The sequence below is a fragment of the Camponotus vicinus genome, unplaced genomic scaffold (genome assembly GCF_025532165.1).
Source record: "Camponotus vicinus isolate PSW18456_S1 unplaced genomic scaffold, iyCamVici1.0 SCAF_7, whole genome shotgun sequence".
NCBI lineage: Eukaryota > Metazoa > Arthropoda > Insecta > Hymenoptera > Formicidae > Camponotus > Camponotus vicinus.
The window spans coordinates 5,204,115-5,222,862 of record NW_028141979.1 but is presented as its reverse complement, the minus strand read 5'-3'; the positions used below and the strand labels follow the sequence as shown (position 1 = coordinate 5,222,862).

The 18,748-nt window shown below is 33.5% G+C and overlaps 1 protein-coding gene across 1 annotated transcript in view; it reads left to right on the top strand.

The window, feature by feature from the left end:
• LOC145975095 (proprotein convertase subtilisin/kexin type 4-like) overlaps positions 1-18,748 on the top strand; it is a 205,024-nt gene that overhangs the window by 168,320 nt on the left and 17,956 nt on the right. Inside the window, exons 3-11 of the mRNA XM_083105253.1 lie at positions 215-433; positions 951-1,079; positions 2,184-2,349; positions 3,191-3,363; positions 8,838-9,255; positions 9,611-9,728; positions 10,678-10,759; positions 11,381-11,591; positions 13,451-14,182. Coding sequence (XP_082961379.1) covers positions 215-433; positions 951-1,079; positions 2,184-2,349; positions 3,191-3,363; positions 8,838-9,255; positions 9,611-9,728; positions 10,678-10,759; positions 11,381-11,591; positions 13,451-14,182 — 2,248 coding nt within the window. The remainder of the gene's footprint in view (positions 1-214; positions 434-950; positions 1,080-2,183; positions 2,350-3,190; positions 3,364-8,837; positions 9,256-9,610; positions 9,729-10,677; positions 10,760-11,380; positions 11,592-13,450; positions 14,183-18,748) is intronic.

Here is an 18,748-nt window from a genome sequence, read left to right as displayed (position 1 = left end):
TCCTTCTTCATTGAAATTGCGAACAATTAAGGAACACGGTAAAATAGCGGACGAACGATCGCTACCGGTAATGCTCACAATCGTTAACTCCTAATTGAATGCCGATGAACAACCGGCTTTCTTAGCCCGTTCGTTTTGTCTAACGGACTCGAAATAATGAAAATCGCGGCGATGTTTTCACGGTATTCATACAGAACAATTCGTATTGTTACAGATAAACGATGATTGGTTCCACATGGAGCATCGATCCGTGGCGAAGAGATCGACAGAGCCGCATCTCGAAGTGCATCAGAGGCTAATGAAAGACTACAGAGTACACCGAGCGGAGCAGCAGCGGGCGAAATCGCGTACCAAAAGAGATCTTATAATCAAACGTCCGTCCAATATACTATCCATGCTAAATGACGAAAGGTGGCCTCAAATGTGGTATCTGGTAAGCAATTTTACAATCACAAACATTTTTTAAATTTCACGTTAATTTATGAATCACGTTATAAATCACGTTCTATAAATGATAAAATTAATATGTTATTGCATAGATAAATAAATGTATGCAATTTTGTACAATTGAATTATTAAAAATATGATATGAGAAATTTAGTAAGTAATGTGTATTTTTTTAATATCTAATTTTATAATTATGTACGAAAAAAGTGCATTATATGGATAATATTTCTTAATTGGAAGACTTACATTTAATTTAGCTATAATAGCTTACATTTAATTTAGCTATAATTTAGCTATAATTCTTCTGCTATCATCGATATTAAAATATTTATATTTACATATTTTCTAATGTGACTTCTTCGAAAAAATTATATAATATGATCAATGAGAACAATACAAAATAAATTAGCTCGATCAATATCAATTTAGAAAAAGCGTTGACATTTATATCGTAGATAAAGCTTTATACTGCCTGTCGAAAGTATTGGATAATTTTTTTTTAGAATAGGGGGAAGGGATTGGATATGAACGTGCAGGGTGCTTGGGCCGAAGGAATTACTGGAAATGGCGTCGTGGTCACAATTCTCGACGACGGATTAGAGAAAGATCATCCAGATCTTTTTAAAAATTATGTGAGTATTTTAGTCTATATGTATGTCTTTTGTCTATATTAATATGTTTTTAAAATTAAAAATTAATTGACTTCTCGATTTGGATAAAACTTATTACCCATTAAAATGATGAAATAATCACATTTTTAATATTAAAAGATGATATGTGTATATGTGTGTATATGTGTGTTATATGTGATTGCATTTCACACTCATCTTCTATTTATAAAATATTGCAAACTAAAGATAATTTACATTTGAGTAAATCGCATTTTGTAATTTTTCACAGCAGTTTCATATAAAGTAGCTTTCTCTCTGATTGAATTTTCGTAAATATGCAAAAACGCAAACGCTTAATATTTGCCTAATATCATGGAATATACATCAGTCCAATACATTTTATATTCACTGAGGCAAAATGTGAAAAAATGTGAAAAAAAACTCCGGCGAAATATTCAATAAAGTGCAACAGATGAAGGCATGAAGCATTGCGAATATCGGTTATATGGGAGTACAAACATTAGAAGGGATATGCATGTGTATGACGAGTAACTATTGATTCGCGGATGATTACATTGAATGAGAGATATCTGTACACGCAATAGAAAGTGAATCGCATTAATCAGCCAGTAAACACATACGCTGCGATGTTGCGCCTTAATGCGCTGCTCTGATTACGCAAATTTATATGTATATCCCTTCATACTTGTATTTCTCATTATGCAGCATAGACACAAATGTGTTTGTACTGAGAAAAAATTTCCAAAAATATTCACGATTAAATATAACACCTGCAATAAAACTTCTTACGTAAAAAGAAAAAATTATATTATTGCTTGCAAAAATTTTAATTAATAATTTTCTATTTTCTTATAAATATTTTTTTTTACTAGAAAAAAAGTCTAATTTCTTAAGATAAATTTCTTCCAAAACCTTTCTGTGCAAGCAATTTGTTACATATCACATGTATTTTTATCCATACTTGTTCTTGTCATGATTGTTTCATTTCAAGTAAATCTTTTATCTGCGAGTCCTGGTTTTTATTAAAATAGAAACGGAATAATGCAAATGATATTCGCCGTGAAATGCATAAATTTTAATTACCCCTGACGATTTCCGTTGCAGGATCCACAAGCGAGTTACGACGTCAACAGTCACGATGAGGATCCGATGCCAAGGTACGATCTGGTAGATAGCAATCGACACGGTACCAGATGCGCCGGAGAGGTCGCAGCCACTGCCAACAATTCTCTCTGTGCCGTAGGTGTTGCTTTTGGAGCTGGTGTGGGTGGTGAGTATCCTAAAAAGCATTACTTAATATTTATAATCATGCACTGGGAATTAAAAGGGCTTTTTGTACATTATGTAGAATTTTCTACACATGTATAACTTGAAATGTGTTGAATTATGAGATTTTAATGACTACGACATATTCTATAATGTTTAAGATTGCATTGCGGAAATAATATAAAAATTTAATTGTTATTTTATATATATATATATATATATATATATTTGAAATAAGATCAGAATAAAATATCAACAAATCTATAGAAATAAAAGGAGAAGGATAAGGAAGGAAAATATTTAAATGTTGGCTCGTTAGAAATGACAGTTTCATTTCTCTCTCTCTCAACAGAGCAATTATTTAAATCCCACACTTCCATTTTCAATTAGCAATAGCGAAGTTGGTGTTGAAATTCGAAATGCGTTATTACGAGCGACATGCGCCCGTAATATGCAAAATTGATATTGCGAGACGGCATCATTTTCGAATTAGAATCGGGATTGGCAATAGTCTGTTACGTGTGTTACATTCGGGACCGATCTAAATCGGTGCACGATGCCCAATTCCGATCTTGTAAATTGGATCTTCCGTTTCACGTGCCGCGGGAATTGTGCAGGATAATTAACACAAACGTGAAATGCACGCAGGTTAATCATGTGGAGATTTTTGATATACATACATGTATATATATTGAATATTCTTAGACACTAGGGTTGAAAATTTTCATATAAATTGACAATATGCATGTGCAAAATTCATTTTTTATGTCAAAAAGCCAATATTGCCATTGCACTATCATATAATGTTGCCTCTTAATTTCTCGTAATTCTATTTTCGTGCGCAGGTGTTCGAATGTTAGATGGCGACGTGACGGATGCCGTTGAAGCAAGGTCCCTGAGCCTAAATCCCCAACACATCGATATTTATAGCGCGTCATGGGGACCGGATGACGATGGCAAAACTGTGGATGGTCCCGGCGAATTGGCCACCAGAGCTTTCATCGAGGGAATTACCAAAGTGAGTGTTCACCACTGGAAATTCTGTTATTTTTATTTTTTTCGCGGATTTATTTGACCACAAATGAATTAAATCCAAATGTTTTTTTTTCTAAATTAATTATTTTTTAGTATAACTCTATTACATCTTTTAAATCTTGAAATACGAAAATCGAATAAAATGGATTGTTTATTGTATTTATTTTTTACTTTTGGCAAGCGAGTCAAAGTATTTCTCGTAAAAAAAAAATAGTTTCATTCGCGGAAGATTTACTCAAGATATCTCGCAAATTGATCCAAATTAAACGCTATTTGTCTAATTGAAAAATCAAGGATTCTTCTACATAATAATATAATAATAATATATAATTACATATAATAATAATCTTAATTACCATATCTTTTACGTCTTTGACGATCTGAAAAGAAGCCGTTCGTCTATCTCAGAGCTTCAAACTTCGATGTAGTAGCGTAATCCACTTAGGACTGCAATTTTCTTCGCTATAATTTCCCGCGTTATGACAAGGTAAATGCAATTAGCCGCAAGGTATCCCTGTACGAAACGGAAGCTTCTTGGTTGCTTCAAGACGCTTCCTTAACTCTCAAACATCAAGCTGCAGGGAATTTTCAAGCTTGATATTACAACGCTTATGTTCTGTTAATGCATTGCATACAAAAATATTAGTTGTATAAAAATTTCGAATCAAATATTCAAACTACGAAAAACTCTCTTATATCGATTAAGAGGAAGATTCGAGGATTTTTAATTGAAAATTTTAATCGAAGATTCTCTTCGAAAACTTTCGGAAGATTGATACAAGTGCGAAAATATATCAAACGCCGATCGATGAACTATCTAATGCGACGTTGCAGTACTGAAATGCCGAAGCGAGAAATTGTTCGCACGTAACTGAAGATCATTACGTTCCGATCTTCCATGATTTTTCTACGAATCGAAATTCCTCGAGAATTACTCTCGAATTACTCTCATCAGTTGAAATCTTTGTTCGAGAAAGTAAAAAAGGAATTTAACAGCTCTCGTGATTGGAGTTAACCAACTCCTGAGTTCAATTATCGTCCTCCTAATTTCTTATATCTCGCGCCAAAGGAATACGTTTAACTTGTTAATGGTTTTCCTTGTAGAACCAAACAAGTCGGACAAGAAGTTGTTTTAAGCACTGTAAGCTCCGTTATTATTTCTTCGAAACTCATTCAATGGGTGCGAATATTCATTTTGCAATTTACAAGATAATTATATAAGCATTTATTCAATAATTTTATATAATTTCAATAATATTCTCGATATATTTTTTCTCTTAAAGAATATTTTATGATCAGAATGATCAAATTTTTTTTATAAATAATTATATATAAATAATTAATATCTTATAAATAATTGTACTAAAATTATACTTATATTTTATTCTATTTATATTTATGTTTTATCTTTTGATTGAATTATTTAGAAATATATTTTTATAAAAACAAGAATTCTCGTCCAACTTTAATATCAATTATCGTGGCGTTATAGAAGTGAAAATAGCATTAGAAAATATATTATTATTCAGATGCAAATATTTCATTGCTCTTCTTCGAATCTCATTTGCCGCGAGAAAGAAAAATTCATCTGTTCATTATTAATGCAATTCGTGCTCAAACAGCCGCGTCGCAAAACGAAATGAAATTCGCACAAATGTATCACGCAGAAGCATTCTCCGAGATCTTCCGAGTTTCAGTGGCGACAATGGCCATTGTCATCTCGATGTGTACGCCTCGTGCAGACGCGGCTCTTCGATCGCGTTCGCGGCATCCCTTTATCGCGATCCTAAAACGGTGAACTTTAGCATTGAGAGACCCTCTACTTCAAGTAACGATCATTAAAGTGCAGACATCTAGCATTTAAGATGAGCCATCAAGAACTGTTGAGAAACTCCGATAAAGATCCTCGGTACTGTCCATTTCTGTTATCCGTGTGAACCGAGTGACCTATTTCGCGATAGCTTCCAGTTGCATAGTTGCCAGTAATTTGAAATACTGAGAGTTTTAATTAGACTTTTTTTATGATTAAATGCTGTTTTACACTGCAAAACTTGTTGAAATAGCTTCGGATGATAATTGCTTCAAAATATCATTAATTTTAGCTTATTCAAGTCACATGAATAATCAGTGCTGGCTCATTAGAGCCACCTAATTCCAGTTAAACTTGGTAAAAACATGTGATCTATATACAATCTGTGAGACAAATGAAAAGACTAAAATAATATATAGAAAAGATATAATAATATAATATATTATACTAAAATATCATTTGCATTATCACTTGATTGATCACACCTCGACTCCCGCAAACGATTGACTTCTTTCGACGACGGCATCGTAGGCGACAGAACGATGACAGACGTAATTCAATTAGCAACGGCGACGAAGAACTCCTCCAGCTAGACCTGGTTTAATAGACTCGCTCTCGGCGAGAGAGGTCAGCCTTCAGAAAGTTTCTAATTGGGTGCTTTTAAGCGACTGGCCGACTCGAGCCGCATTAGAACGTATTACCATTTTAAACTTGCTGCCAGCGACGGCGACGTGACGGTAAAATATATGCAAATGTCAATATGGTCGATGCAAAACTAGTTGAAATATATGGCAACTGGTGAAACATATCGAGGAAATGGTCACACATAGGTGCTTTCACCAAAATTTACAAAAGAGCGTAATAGTCTCTTCTAAAAGATAAGCCATGTATTGCGTAAATTTGCATTTGTATACTGTAAAGCAAATAACACGAAAATGCAAACAAAAAAGATAAAATATATAAATAGAAAATTATGTTAATTAAATATATATATGAAATTATATTAATTAAAGATAATTAAAGAAAATTTTTCTTGAATTTAAAGAACTTCATAAACTGATATACATATAAAAGACAAACTTTTAAAATAAAACCATAAAATCGTAAAACTTTAAAGCATATAAGTTATAACTTATATAGCGTTTTCTTATAATAACGTAACTACAGTAATATTTCTGTATATTATAAGAGTTATATCTGGTGACTATTCATAAATGGGATCAACGAGTAATGAAATGAGCAATACTTTAGATTCTTTCCCGGCAGCAATATTAAACATCTGTGATATTAAATGGCTGTCATTCCGTCAAGATTGCTTTCGTGATCTCTTTTTAAATATTCCATGCAATAAGATACGATGTTGATATCTGTATTCTCAGGAATCGATTTTTATTGTTCGCGATTTTTTATTACTCACGATCTTTATTATACGTGAACTAAATTGCCTTTTTAAAGTTAGAACCGAGATTATTATAAAAAATTGTCATTTCGCTGATTCAATTTTCAAAAATATTCCTTTACATTTTTTATTTAAATTTTTATTAATTTAATTAGAGATATTTATACAATATAATTAATATTATATTAATAAATGTGTTATATAACACGATACATTCACATAACACGATATTTGCATATTTATTAAAAATATATTTTCCTAAATAGAATTTTTGTTTTTAGAAAGATCAAAATAAAAATCTGTTTTCTAATATACCAATTTAATATTGGATGTAGCGCTTAGAAATAAAATTATTAGCACAATTAAAAAAAATTTGCGGAATATTATCCTTTATTCATATAGTTTTTTAACATAATTAAGCTGCTTCTTTCATAATATCTTAATATTCTTTTAAAATATTTTAATATTTAATGAACATTTATTCTTTAATGATTGTACGACAATATTTTCTCTCTATACTTTAAACAAATAATAAGCTTACATTAAATGGTTCAATGTATTATTATATCATTAAAGCAGCTAGAATACAAATGGTACTGATTATGATCAGTATATCGTATATATATCGAACTACTCCGGCAGCAGCTTGGTCTCGTGCACAGTTGCACAGTAGGTATTTAATGCAATGACAATTCCCCTTGTAACTGTATTAGATTATACACTATCTTATATTCGACATATAGATGAATACATTCTCTCTAGAGCCTGTTAACAGGTTCGATAATATTACCCTTGGGCCAATGGAACCGTAACTAACTACAGGTTTCATATGTAGTCGATGGAATCGCATGAAACATGCACGTTATACAGTTTACGTCAAGCTGAATTAATTCGTCTTCTTGACACTTCTTGACTTCTTTCCTTTCCTTCGCTGTTTGTATAATAATTTTGCTGTTAATTAATTCACAAATCAAATAAAATAATGGCTTTTAATTTCCAAATAAACAAAATCGAGCAATGAATATATTTATCGTTCTAATTTTTAAGTTGTATTATTTTATATTAATTTTATATACATATATATATTATTCGATTACATTAAAAAGAGTTTTTTTTGAGATATAATAAAAATATCCCTAAGAAATATGAATTCATTGTAAAATGTAAGACATAATGTATAGTTAATTAATGATTATACAAATTGCATCTAAGATGTCTAATGCAGCCAAGTCGATGCCTTATCACTTTACGATTAAATAGCCTTTCTGATCAAAGGCTCAAGCACTATATTACTGAATTAGTTAACGTCGAGTCTCAAAGAGAGTTCAGAGTTCGTGGTCACGCCTACACGTTACCTAGGCACACTGCGTCTGGTCTTATCATGAGATAGTTGGACCTCCAGCTCCAATATTATATAGAGAGTACCTGTAATCTTAGAGTAACACTAAACAATATATGTTCCAAAATATTTGCAAAGGGAAAATTTGCAGTTTAATAATAAAATTTACATATGATGTGATAATGCTAATTAAATTTTATTTAATTAAAGAATATTCATCGAGAAAGAGTTTGCCTATTATTAATGCTTTTTATTATACAATTATTGTTTTCGTATCAATGATTAATTCGGTTGCTTTTTGAAAAATTTCTCAAAAACAATTCCTTTTAAAGTGCTACACGATTCATAAATCATGCTCAATATTTGGATGAAAATCAGAAATTCAATTTCCAACGAACAAAATTTTCCTTTTAATCTTCGAACAAGAGCATATATATAGTGTTGGAAAGTTTTTCGTTACGAGAGCTCGAGATAATTCAGTCTTGACCCTACGGAGATCATTAGTGCTAAACATGCAATCTCATCGACTTCCTAATAACGGTTTTGTTCCGAATCATCTACTGTGTGTCTACGGGCGCAGAGAAAACGGCTTTAGCATGCAAAGTGTCTTAAACTTCTAAAGCGCCTTAAGCGTTTCGAGCATCTCAAACCCAAGTGCTAGTAAAAAAAATTCGACCACATCTAAAGTACCCAAAGTATCAAACTTGTCAGATTCATTTTAGCTCGCAGTTAAATACGCTCGTTAAATCGCTGTTTCAATTCCGCGATTTGAAATTATCCGACCGTTTTTTCCTTTTTTTAGATTTTCATAGAGATCTAAATATTTTGACATAAAAATTTTAAGTCATTAAGTTTGATATATACAGTCTACTTCGTACGGATTAAAAAGCTTTTAATCAACCCTTGAAGGGTCGCAATGGTAAGGGTTCTATCTTCGTATGGGCATCCGGAAACGGTGGTCGAGATCATGACAATTGCAACTGCGACGGCTACACCAACAGCATTTGGACTCTGTCCATCAGCAGCGCGACTGAAAACGGCCTTGTGCCCTGGTATAGCGAGGCGTGCTCGTCCACTCTCGCTACCACTTACAGTTCGGGCTCTAACGGCGAGAAGCAGGTCGTCACTACGGATTTGCATCATCATTGTACGAGCAGCCACACGGGCACGTCCGCGTCGGCGCCATTGGCGGCCGGTATTTGCGCCCTTGCCTTAGAAGCGAATAGAGATCTCACCTGGAGGGACATGCAACACATCGTGGTCAGAACTGCCAAACCTGCGAACCTGCAGGCACCTGATTGGGCGCTTAACGGTGTCGGTAGAAACGGTGAGTACCGATGTATCGGTGGAGAAAGAATTTTTCAAAACCCTAAAAAGGAAATTCTGAGAATCATTAGTAAAATTCCATGATGATACACAAAGAGAATTAAATCATCACCTCAATTTATTGAAGAAAGAAAATTTAGAAATAATGTAATTGATAAATATTTATATTAATTTTCTATAAAAATACCTTAATCTCTTTAGAATCAATCTACTTAATAAATCAATAATTATATATATATTGATTCAAGTATATATATATATATATATATATATATATATATATATATATCTACTTGATAGAATTAATTGAAATAAAAAATCATTTAACAATCGGGGTCGCACTTTATGTCTGACAGTGAGCCATAGCTTCGGTTACGGGCTGATGGACGCCACTGCCATGGTACGCTTAGCGAGAAGATGGAGAACCGTTCCAGAGCAACACAAATGCGAAGTATCAGCGCCACACACAGGCAGGTAAGTGCTCGTAAATTGCATTGTTAAATAAATGAGAGCAATTTCAAAATCAGTGTGTCTTATTCCAAGTATCGATCGAGTTATTAGGGAAAGATGTGACAATTGTACAGAGAATTATTAAGCTTGAGAGAGCAAAATATTCGGAATAAAATGTGGAGAATCAATTCGACTGTATTCAATTTGATTCGACTGTATAGATAACTACCTGTCTTTAAAGGAGCAAATATGCTTTTCATGAATTACAAATTCGTTCGAGCATTTCAGCTGTCGTCAAATGGGTTTTATCCGCCTGAAATTGTACGTCTGAATCACATATAATACATCACTTAACTCTACTATTGAGGGTTGTAACGAGTGAAGGCAGATAACATTTTGCATTAAATAGACATAATTTATATAATTTATAATTTCAGAATTATACTTCTGTAAAATAATGAAGCATAAAAGTTTTTTTATACTCAATTTTATGTATGATAATTTTATGTACAACAATTCGTTTCAAAGGAATTAATTACTTTAACACGATCTAATATTCATTCATTAAATTAATAAAAGAGACTGAAATAAAATAAGTTATTTGAAAAGTAAAAATGTTATAGTAGTATTTATGATTATCTTAAGATTTTTATTTAAAAATTTTTTAATTATTTAATTTATATACAAATATTTTTACTTGTATAAAATAACGCAGATATAATTTTATCATAAGTTCAATGTTCACATATTAAGAATAAAAATGATCTTCTTTCTATTTAATTTACTGTTACTGAAATAAAATCGTGCTAAAAGCGCATTCGAGAAAAGGTAAAAATAACGCTTGACCGAGTTATTCGAACGATAAAATCGGCAATAATGTATCTATAAAAATGTATTCATGTAAAAATGTACTTGCGAAGAATTTTGTGAAGCACGAGCTTAATACTCGACCTAAATTTCGTTTATTTTCTAGGACAATACCGCCAAAGAGCCAATTGGTTCTCGACTTACATGTCAAGGAGTGCAGCGGTGTTAATTTCCTCGAGCACGTTCAGGTAAGTTGAGCATGTCACTCAGCAAGTGACGTCGCTAATTAATGGATTTCGTGTCGACTATAAAGTACAATCTCGAATAATAATTTGGAGAAATTAATATTTTTTTTTCAAATTGACATAGAATTGTTTATCTTTTCTTCGAATAAAAATTAATTTATCATTCATTATTGTTGTACATTATTAATTTACACTGCTTATATAGAAAATATAAACTTAATATACCAAATAATTATTTCATTGTTACACAAATTAACTTACGATATATTAATGACTCCTGTATTTGTCGATAGCATAATTTACTGTGTTTAAGTCAATTAAAGAAACTGAGATAATATTAAAAAAACTAAATCAATTACTCTTATAAAATTATTAGCTACAAAATTATTAAATTCTACCTCTCGTTTGTTTATGCTAATTAATTAGCGGAATTACATATACACTAATTATAAATTCGAAATATCATAACACCAATTTAAGAATTTATCAATTTCGATTTATGTATCAAAATTACGCGTAACGAATTGTGTTAGTAATATATACATACGAAGAATATATCATTTATAATAATGATGTGTATTCTTCGTATGTACTACTAATGATACAATGATATACTTGTCATAGGCGAAGGTATCGTTGATGGCAGTGAGACGAGGGGATCTCCAGATACAATTAACATCTCCTCAGGGCACGAAGAGTACTCTTCTTGCCAAGAGACCGCACGATGTTTCGAAGGCCGGCTTCAACCAATGGCCATTCATGTCGGTGCACACGTGGGGAGAGAGACCGCACGGAACTTGGAAATTAGAAATTCACAACGAGGGTCGATATTTCGGTAAGTTAATCATACTATATCATATTTTGTTATCGTGTAATCATTGAAGAATGTTAATTAATGATGACGGGTGATTTAATACGCGATATTAATTGATATAATATTGATTTGAAATTATCTATGTCTTTAATGTCTTTGTTCTTTTTTTGCTAATAATTAAGAGTAACTAATCAAGCACTAAAGTCAGTTGATTAACCATTTATTGTTAGAGCTAATACTGTTAAATCGTCGAAAAATTATTTATTTAATCGAATAATCTGTCGGAAAAATAAATAAATAATTGTAGTTATTTTTAGCAGTCGAAAAATCTCTCGTCACTTTGTACAAAGACTTGAAACTTTATTGCTTTTATTAGATTTATGCAGCATACATATCATGAAAATCATTTACAGTAATCATCAAAATATCAAGTCACAATTTTTCTAGATATATAGGAAGATTTTAATAAATAATTTTAATTAGGAAAAATTAAATTTAATATAAATTCAATTAATTCACATATGTGTCAAGAATTTTATGCTCTCTAATGATTCTCTTTAATGATGCTCTAAATGTTTTAAAAAATGTCTTTTAATTATTATTTGAAACATACAAGTCATTGTTAGATTCATACGAAAAGTATTATACGCTCGTGCAAAGCATAATCTTAGATTAGAATGTCAGAGACAAGCATCTGGGAGATTATGCCGGCATTAGACTCGGCAATCAGAAATGCCGTTCGCTTATCTAAATTTCAAATAGAATTTCACCTTGTTCGCCGTAACAATAACGTTTCCAAGTGTCCAACCAGTGCCGCCATAAGGTCACGGTTACCGAGTCCTCTGCCAGTTGCAGTCTGCCGGTCGAAAGTGTCGACAAGAAACCTGATTTTGACATCCAGCAACTCTCACATGCAAATGAATAAAATGCATAAGAGAAATCTACTTGTTTTAACGCACGAACGTGAAATCTCTCTTCCCAATTATAGAGATAAATCCCATCACAAAGGATTAATCCATTCATACGCGTGATATCAGGGTGGAATAGCTTCTACATACCTAGCATTGCATGCACATTCTGCAATGCGATGCCGAGTCGGTCGGCGGGATCCACGGTATTCTCGTAGTTCGTGTCTAGAACGCCACGGGGAGGGCTCTTACGTAAGCCCTATGCGCTCACGCGATTACCTAAGAAGGTGCATTATCCCCGGAGGTAGATAATTGCCGGTTTCGAGCACATAGCAGAGCCCTACTGCAAAAGCACTCCTGCTTTACCCTTAATAGCAGATAGCAGAGAAGCTTCGCCGCTCTCGGCCGATCTCAAGTAGGTACAAGCGTTAAAACCACTTCGAACTGCTTCCTTGTCGGCTAATCAAGGTCGATGGCTACATAAATTTCCTTAGGCGCCCTTAAGCTATACAGCATAGAGCTGTAAAGCGCATCCGTTATTGTGTAACGTCGCGAACTGCGTTTTGAGCAGCAAGAGAACCGCGGGCTATTTCAGTCGCTCCTAAACCATCTCGCTGTTTATACCCTCGCAAATGATACGTCCCTCTAGACGTATTTCAGCATCGCCCGTAAACACAACGTGCTTATACGAACGAGAAAGACCTCCCGAGTATCCCCAGTGATACTATTCCAGTTTTCTCGTTAAACTCTCTTTAAAACGCTTAGGGACCTCGCGTATCGAGCTATCATTCGTTTAATCTGACCAACGTGTCATCAATATTTTAATTTTCTCGATGGTTTTTGTCGCTCTATGTTCGTCTATAAATATAAATGTTTAATAATGCCAGCGAGCATAACATCGCTTTTCTATTTTCCCTTTAATCATGACGTCCGCTTTCTTTCCGCTGCATTCTTGGACGCTTTCCGGATCAGGACGCGCTACTCTGCACGAATGGGCGCTGATCTTCTACGGTACTGCGACGCTGCCCGATCGAACCGAGTACGCTCTTTACAATCCGGCTGGCATGAGCATGCCCAGAAGGCCATTGGTGAAACCACGCGAGACCACTTTTTCGAAGAATCAGAATGCCCCGACGAAGAACAAACAGACGCAGCACAAGTCTGATAAGTCCGGCAGCCTGAGCCCGCCTTACGTGGTGAACGCGCAGATTCAGTCTCAGAGGAAGGGCAAGGCTCGTGGTCAGCATAAGAACGGCAAATCGGCCAGTCGACCAAGCCCCAAGCCTACCGCTCAGACCTTGCGAGGTCTCACCGGGCTCAACAAAGGGCCTAATAACGCGATCGGGGATGTACGTTTGATCACGTCGAGGCCGCGCGGTAGAAGTACACCGAGTCCGATCACCAGCACGGTGACTCAAGTCGTCGCGACGACGAAAACGCAAGCCACGACGACGAATAGGCACAATATCTTCGATCTGGCGACTGCCTCGCCCCTTCAGAGAGGTCTGATCTTGTTGGAGCCGCCGGCGAAAGCGGCCACGAACAAGGTCCCGGCGGTATTTCAGCAATACCCCAAGATCCAGCAGTTATATCCAGTTTATGGCGGAGCTCGCGGAATCGGCCAACAACACGCTACCAGAGCCAAGGGACTCGATCTGCTGCAGGACGAGCAGTTCGATCCGAGGAATTTGCAATTGGACAAGGGTACTTAAATGCCTTCGAAGGAATGGCGGCGGGACGCGCCGGTTATTTAACGCGATGGACGATCGGAAGCTAAATTTATTATATTCATGCATAAAATATTAATCATTTCGATTTAGCCCACTTCAAATGGAGTCCGTATAAATTTTAATTCTTCAAAATTAAATTAAATTAAATTTTAATAAAATTTAATGTGCGCTAAATTAGGAGCACTTTTTATTTTTATTATGTAATAGTACGACTTAGTAGATTTTACGTTAAAGTGAATTTGAAATTTAAATAACTAGATATGAATGCTTGTACATAATTAGGACGTGATAATTTGTACCGCGAAACGTAGAGTTGATGAAACATTTCTGCAAAAAAATATAGCGTCGTGTACACAGATAATCGCAAACGCGGGCAGTGAGTAATGATGGCAATCTATATACGCTATTGTTGCCCAAGAGCGATATTTTGTAGGGCAACAAAGAGAATCGTTTCGCAGCTTCCGATCGTTTCACATTCGTTTCCATGTGTCCGCCCGCGTTATCGTACAAAGTGCAGAAAGTAGAGATGCAAAAGCCCAAGATTAAACGGATCCGTTGGAATTTGGTTTTCGTATTCAGCCTTTTGTTGGAGTTTCGCTGTTTCGCTGATTGCGACTGTCCCGTGTGTGATCACCATTATTTTCGTTTGTACACGAGTATATTATCTCTATAGTTATTAATATGTCGCACAAGCTTATTTCGCTTATCCACGTTTTATCTTGAGTTTAGAATGTTCCACGTGGAGTGATCTCTGCATGCTTTACAAAACGTGACGAGAATTCTGTTTCTTATGTAATTTACTCCTCTTTATCTGAAAATAAAAGAATTCTCGATGTTTTTTGCAATATTCCATTTAATCTCTAATATTTTTATGAAAAGCGCCGATTACTTTACGTGGAATATTTTGTATGTGTGTGTAATATTTTTCTGTAGCTCGTTGGATATCATAGATAATATCGTAAGTGAAATTTCATTGTTGTTTAATTCCTGTTAGATAATGTTTAAAATAATATTGTTTTGTGTTTATTATATCGTGAAAATTATTAAATTGTTAATTTAATCGGCAATTTCTTTAAAAATATATTGCTTTATAATTGAAAAACACGTTACACTTTAAAGTATTTTATTTTTAATTATTATATGAATGGAAGCGAATCTATATATTGTACATTTGCATGAATTTAATATGCACGAATGAAAAATAAATTTCAATATTTTTTCGTTAAAATTTATTTTATTATCTGTATTTATATTTTGTTTTATCATATTTAATAATACATATTTAATTTTCAATTAAAGCCAATAAAACAAAATTATTAATTTTTCATAGCTACTATATAAATATTATTAATTATTTGATATATTATTTTCTTTAATTGTAAGTTATTCATCATCGAAATGTTAAACTTTCAAGAAACCTCTTCTCTCTTTTCTGAGCAAAATAATATATTATAAATAGAGATTTTGTTTTATTATTCCTTGTTTTTTTTCATGTTACTTTTTTCTGCTATAATTGAAGTCTCTTATGAAAGCGATAGGTCGATAATAGGAAAACTTATCGAGGCCGGTAATACATGCTATGGCCTTCAATCAAAACTTCCAATGACTTAGTTATCGATGAGTTTCATATGCAGCCCTGAGCGTACGTCAACTATCTAGTGCATTACACGCATATATCGCCGTATATCTATTATCTTTGTAGTATAAATCATTGTCTTTCGGAAAATATTATATTGCATTTTGCATGTTTGTCTTCCACGAAATATACGCGGAAAATTATGATATTTTTAGAAACTGTTAGTTTTAGACACTGTATTTTATATCTAATTTTCGTATCATATGTTTAGTTTTTGTCATAAAAAAAATAGAATATTTAAGGAAAATTATATTATATAGCTAAATATTTTCTATATTAGCATTTTAGCGTATAATTCATCTTGTCTTACTATTATTATAACTTATCTCAAGAAATATTTATCCATGATAGTAATAATTTGCTCGAAAATTATCTTTCCCGCAAAGTAGTAGTGATTTAGCGAAAATTATCCTCACAATAATGTTCGCTATTATGCATCGCGCTCGTTATCTCTTTTCGGAGTTCTCGAATTTTAGATCATCGCGGAACCGCAAATCGTTCAAAATTCAGTGCAACGCGACGAACGGTAGCGAAAACCGCTAATGCGTGCCGTGAAATGGAAAAGCCGACGCGATCGGACGAATCGCATCATTGGAGATGGAGCAGCTCTCTCGTTCATCATCGTTGCTAAATAATTTCCGCCGTGATTGGAAATTTTTTTCACTCGCTCAACTTGACGATTTCCGTTCTTAAGACATTATTATCGCGGCTCGTCTCTCTCCAATACGCGCGCGCTAATGACCCTTCGAGCACAATGCCCTTACGTTCTATTGTCTTACGGGGTAGCCGACCACGCTGCCTCGATCGACTTTTGACATTTTTGTTCCTCTTGTTCGTCTTTCCTCAACTCAGTTTTCTCAACTCGATCGCCGGCGAATTATTTTTTTCCCGATATTTCCCGTCAAATGACAACTGTTCAATTGTCGCGACGCTTGACACTTTACAACCGTCTTGCACTCTCTGTGTAACAGGGATACTTTAACGACGACTTTATTATAGCCGGTAGTTTATATGTTCGGACGGCGATAAAAAAAAATAACACACGCGAGAGTAGTCTCGTCACGAGTCAACGACAAATTGAATTTGTTTTTTCGCCGCTTTGATTTCTGCTTGCTCATACGCAATCGTCGCTCGTCTCTACTTGTAAAATTCAATTTCTCTCATGAAGTGATTCTATTTGAAACCATATGTAAGCTTTATTTTTTTCTATACTGCTAACAAGGTAAAGATAATAATATTAGCACAGTTTTTATACAAAAGTTAATCAACTTTTCAAAAAATTTTATTTACTCTTTGATTTAAATAATAAATAATGAAATATTTTGAGACAAAGAGATATAAGAATAATGAATCTTTACTATCTAGAAAACAATGTTCCTATTTTATAATAAATGTTTTAAAATTTATGTTTTGATAATATTAACACAATTTAAAAGTTAATCTACCTCTCAAATTTTAGATTTATTTTTTGAATTAAATAATAAATAATAAAAAATTTTGAGAGAGAGATGTATTTATTTATGATTATTTTACTATTTGGAAAACAGTATATTCTTCAATATATATATTCTTATTTTAATAAACTCTTTGAATTTATTTTTTAATTGATGTGCTACGGTGTATTACAAACCGACTTGATAATTTTATATCAACTTTTAATAAGTACCTTAACCAATCGAAAAGACAAGATATTTTTAAAATTAACTTTCATTTAATTCTGTCTTGCTCTCAATGCGCGATAGAAACGTACAGATGTACTTTACCTGATTTAAAATCGATAATCATCCACGAGTTTTTACTATCTTCTCGTTGCAAAGCTCTTTGCATTTTAATTTTTGACGTATATATTTCATTGCGTAAACATGCACGAAGAGTCACCCCTGATTACTCGGTTATTTTTAACTCTTATTTAATCAAGAGTCGCAACTTTCTCTCTCTTTCTCTCTTTCCTTTTCTCTCTCTTTGTTCCCACGAGTAAACTTAGGATAAAATTTTCCCCACGGCATCGTAACGCTTTATTAATTTCCCGACGGCGCCGTCGACGTTTTCGCCATCTCTTCCGCTGTCTCGCTCGCGTTTCGTCTATCTTATGAAACCTTCAATTTTACCGTACCTTCACCTGTGCGAAATTCAATATCTTTACATTATACTGGAAGACAAGGTCGCGAAATAGTTTACGAGAAAGTGAAAAGCATATCTTTCGACAGATATATAGGTATATGAATAACGAATGAACTGATGTGAAATGGAAATCGTATCTGCTGGAATAATAGTTATATATGCGCTTCGTGATTATTTATAAATGAATATTCCGTAAAATTTATGCTCGCTGCTTAAAAGTCACGTCGTGTGATCTTTATAATATTTTTTGTATTGCATGAAAATAATACGTTTAAACTCCATTCTTCAGAACCTCGTCCATGGAAATGGCTGCGATATTTAAATGCGTAAAGCTTGCATTTCCATTCTCTGGAACCGCAGTACGTATCATGTAAAATCCATTACGGTTGATTGCAATCGTGTCTGCATGTGTGTATTTAATGTAAAAATAACAGTAGATAGTTATTATTTCATGATTGCTACACGAATAAACGTTATTCTCAACCAAAGATAAAATTTTTAGTTTAGTATCTTCAATGCTTGCATTTTTTTTTTTTTACATCTTACCATCTCTGTCTAGACGCATATATATTTTATGTTTTTCGTTGTACACTATTGCTTAAAAAATGTCACAAACAAAAGACAACACTTATATATTATTATACGGAAAGAAGAATGTCGTAGAAAAAGCAATAAATTAATTTAATTAGGACATTACGAGATTCGCTTCAGTTTTCTTTTCTAGTAGATACACATATGTTTCCCTTTATTTCTGATTTATGTAATCAAATTATTTCACGCACA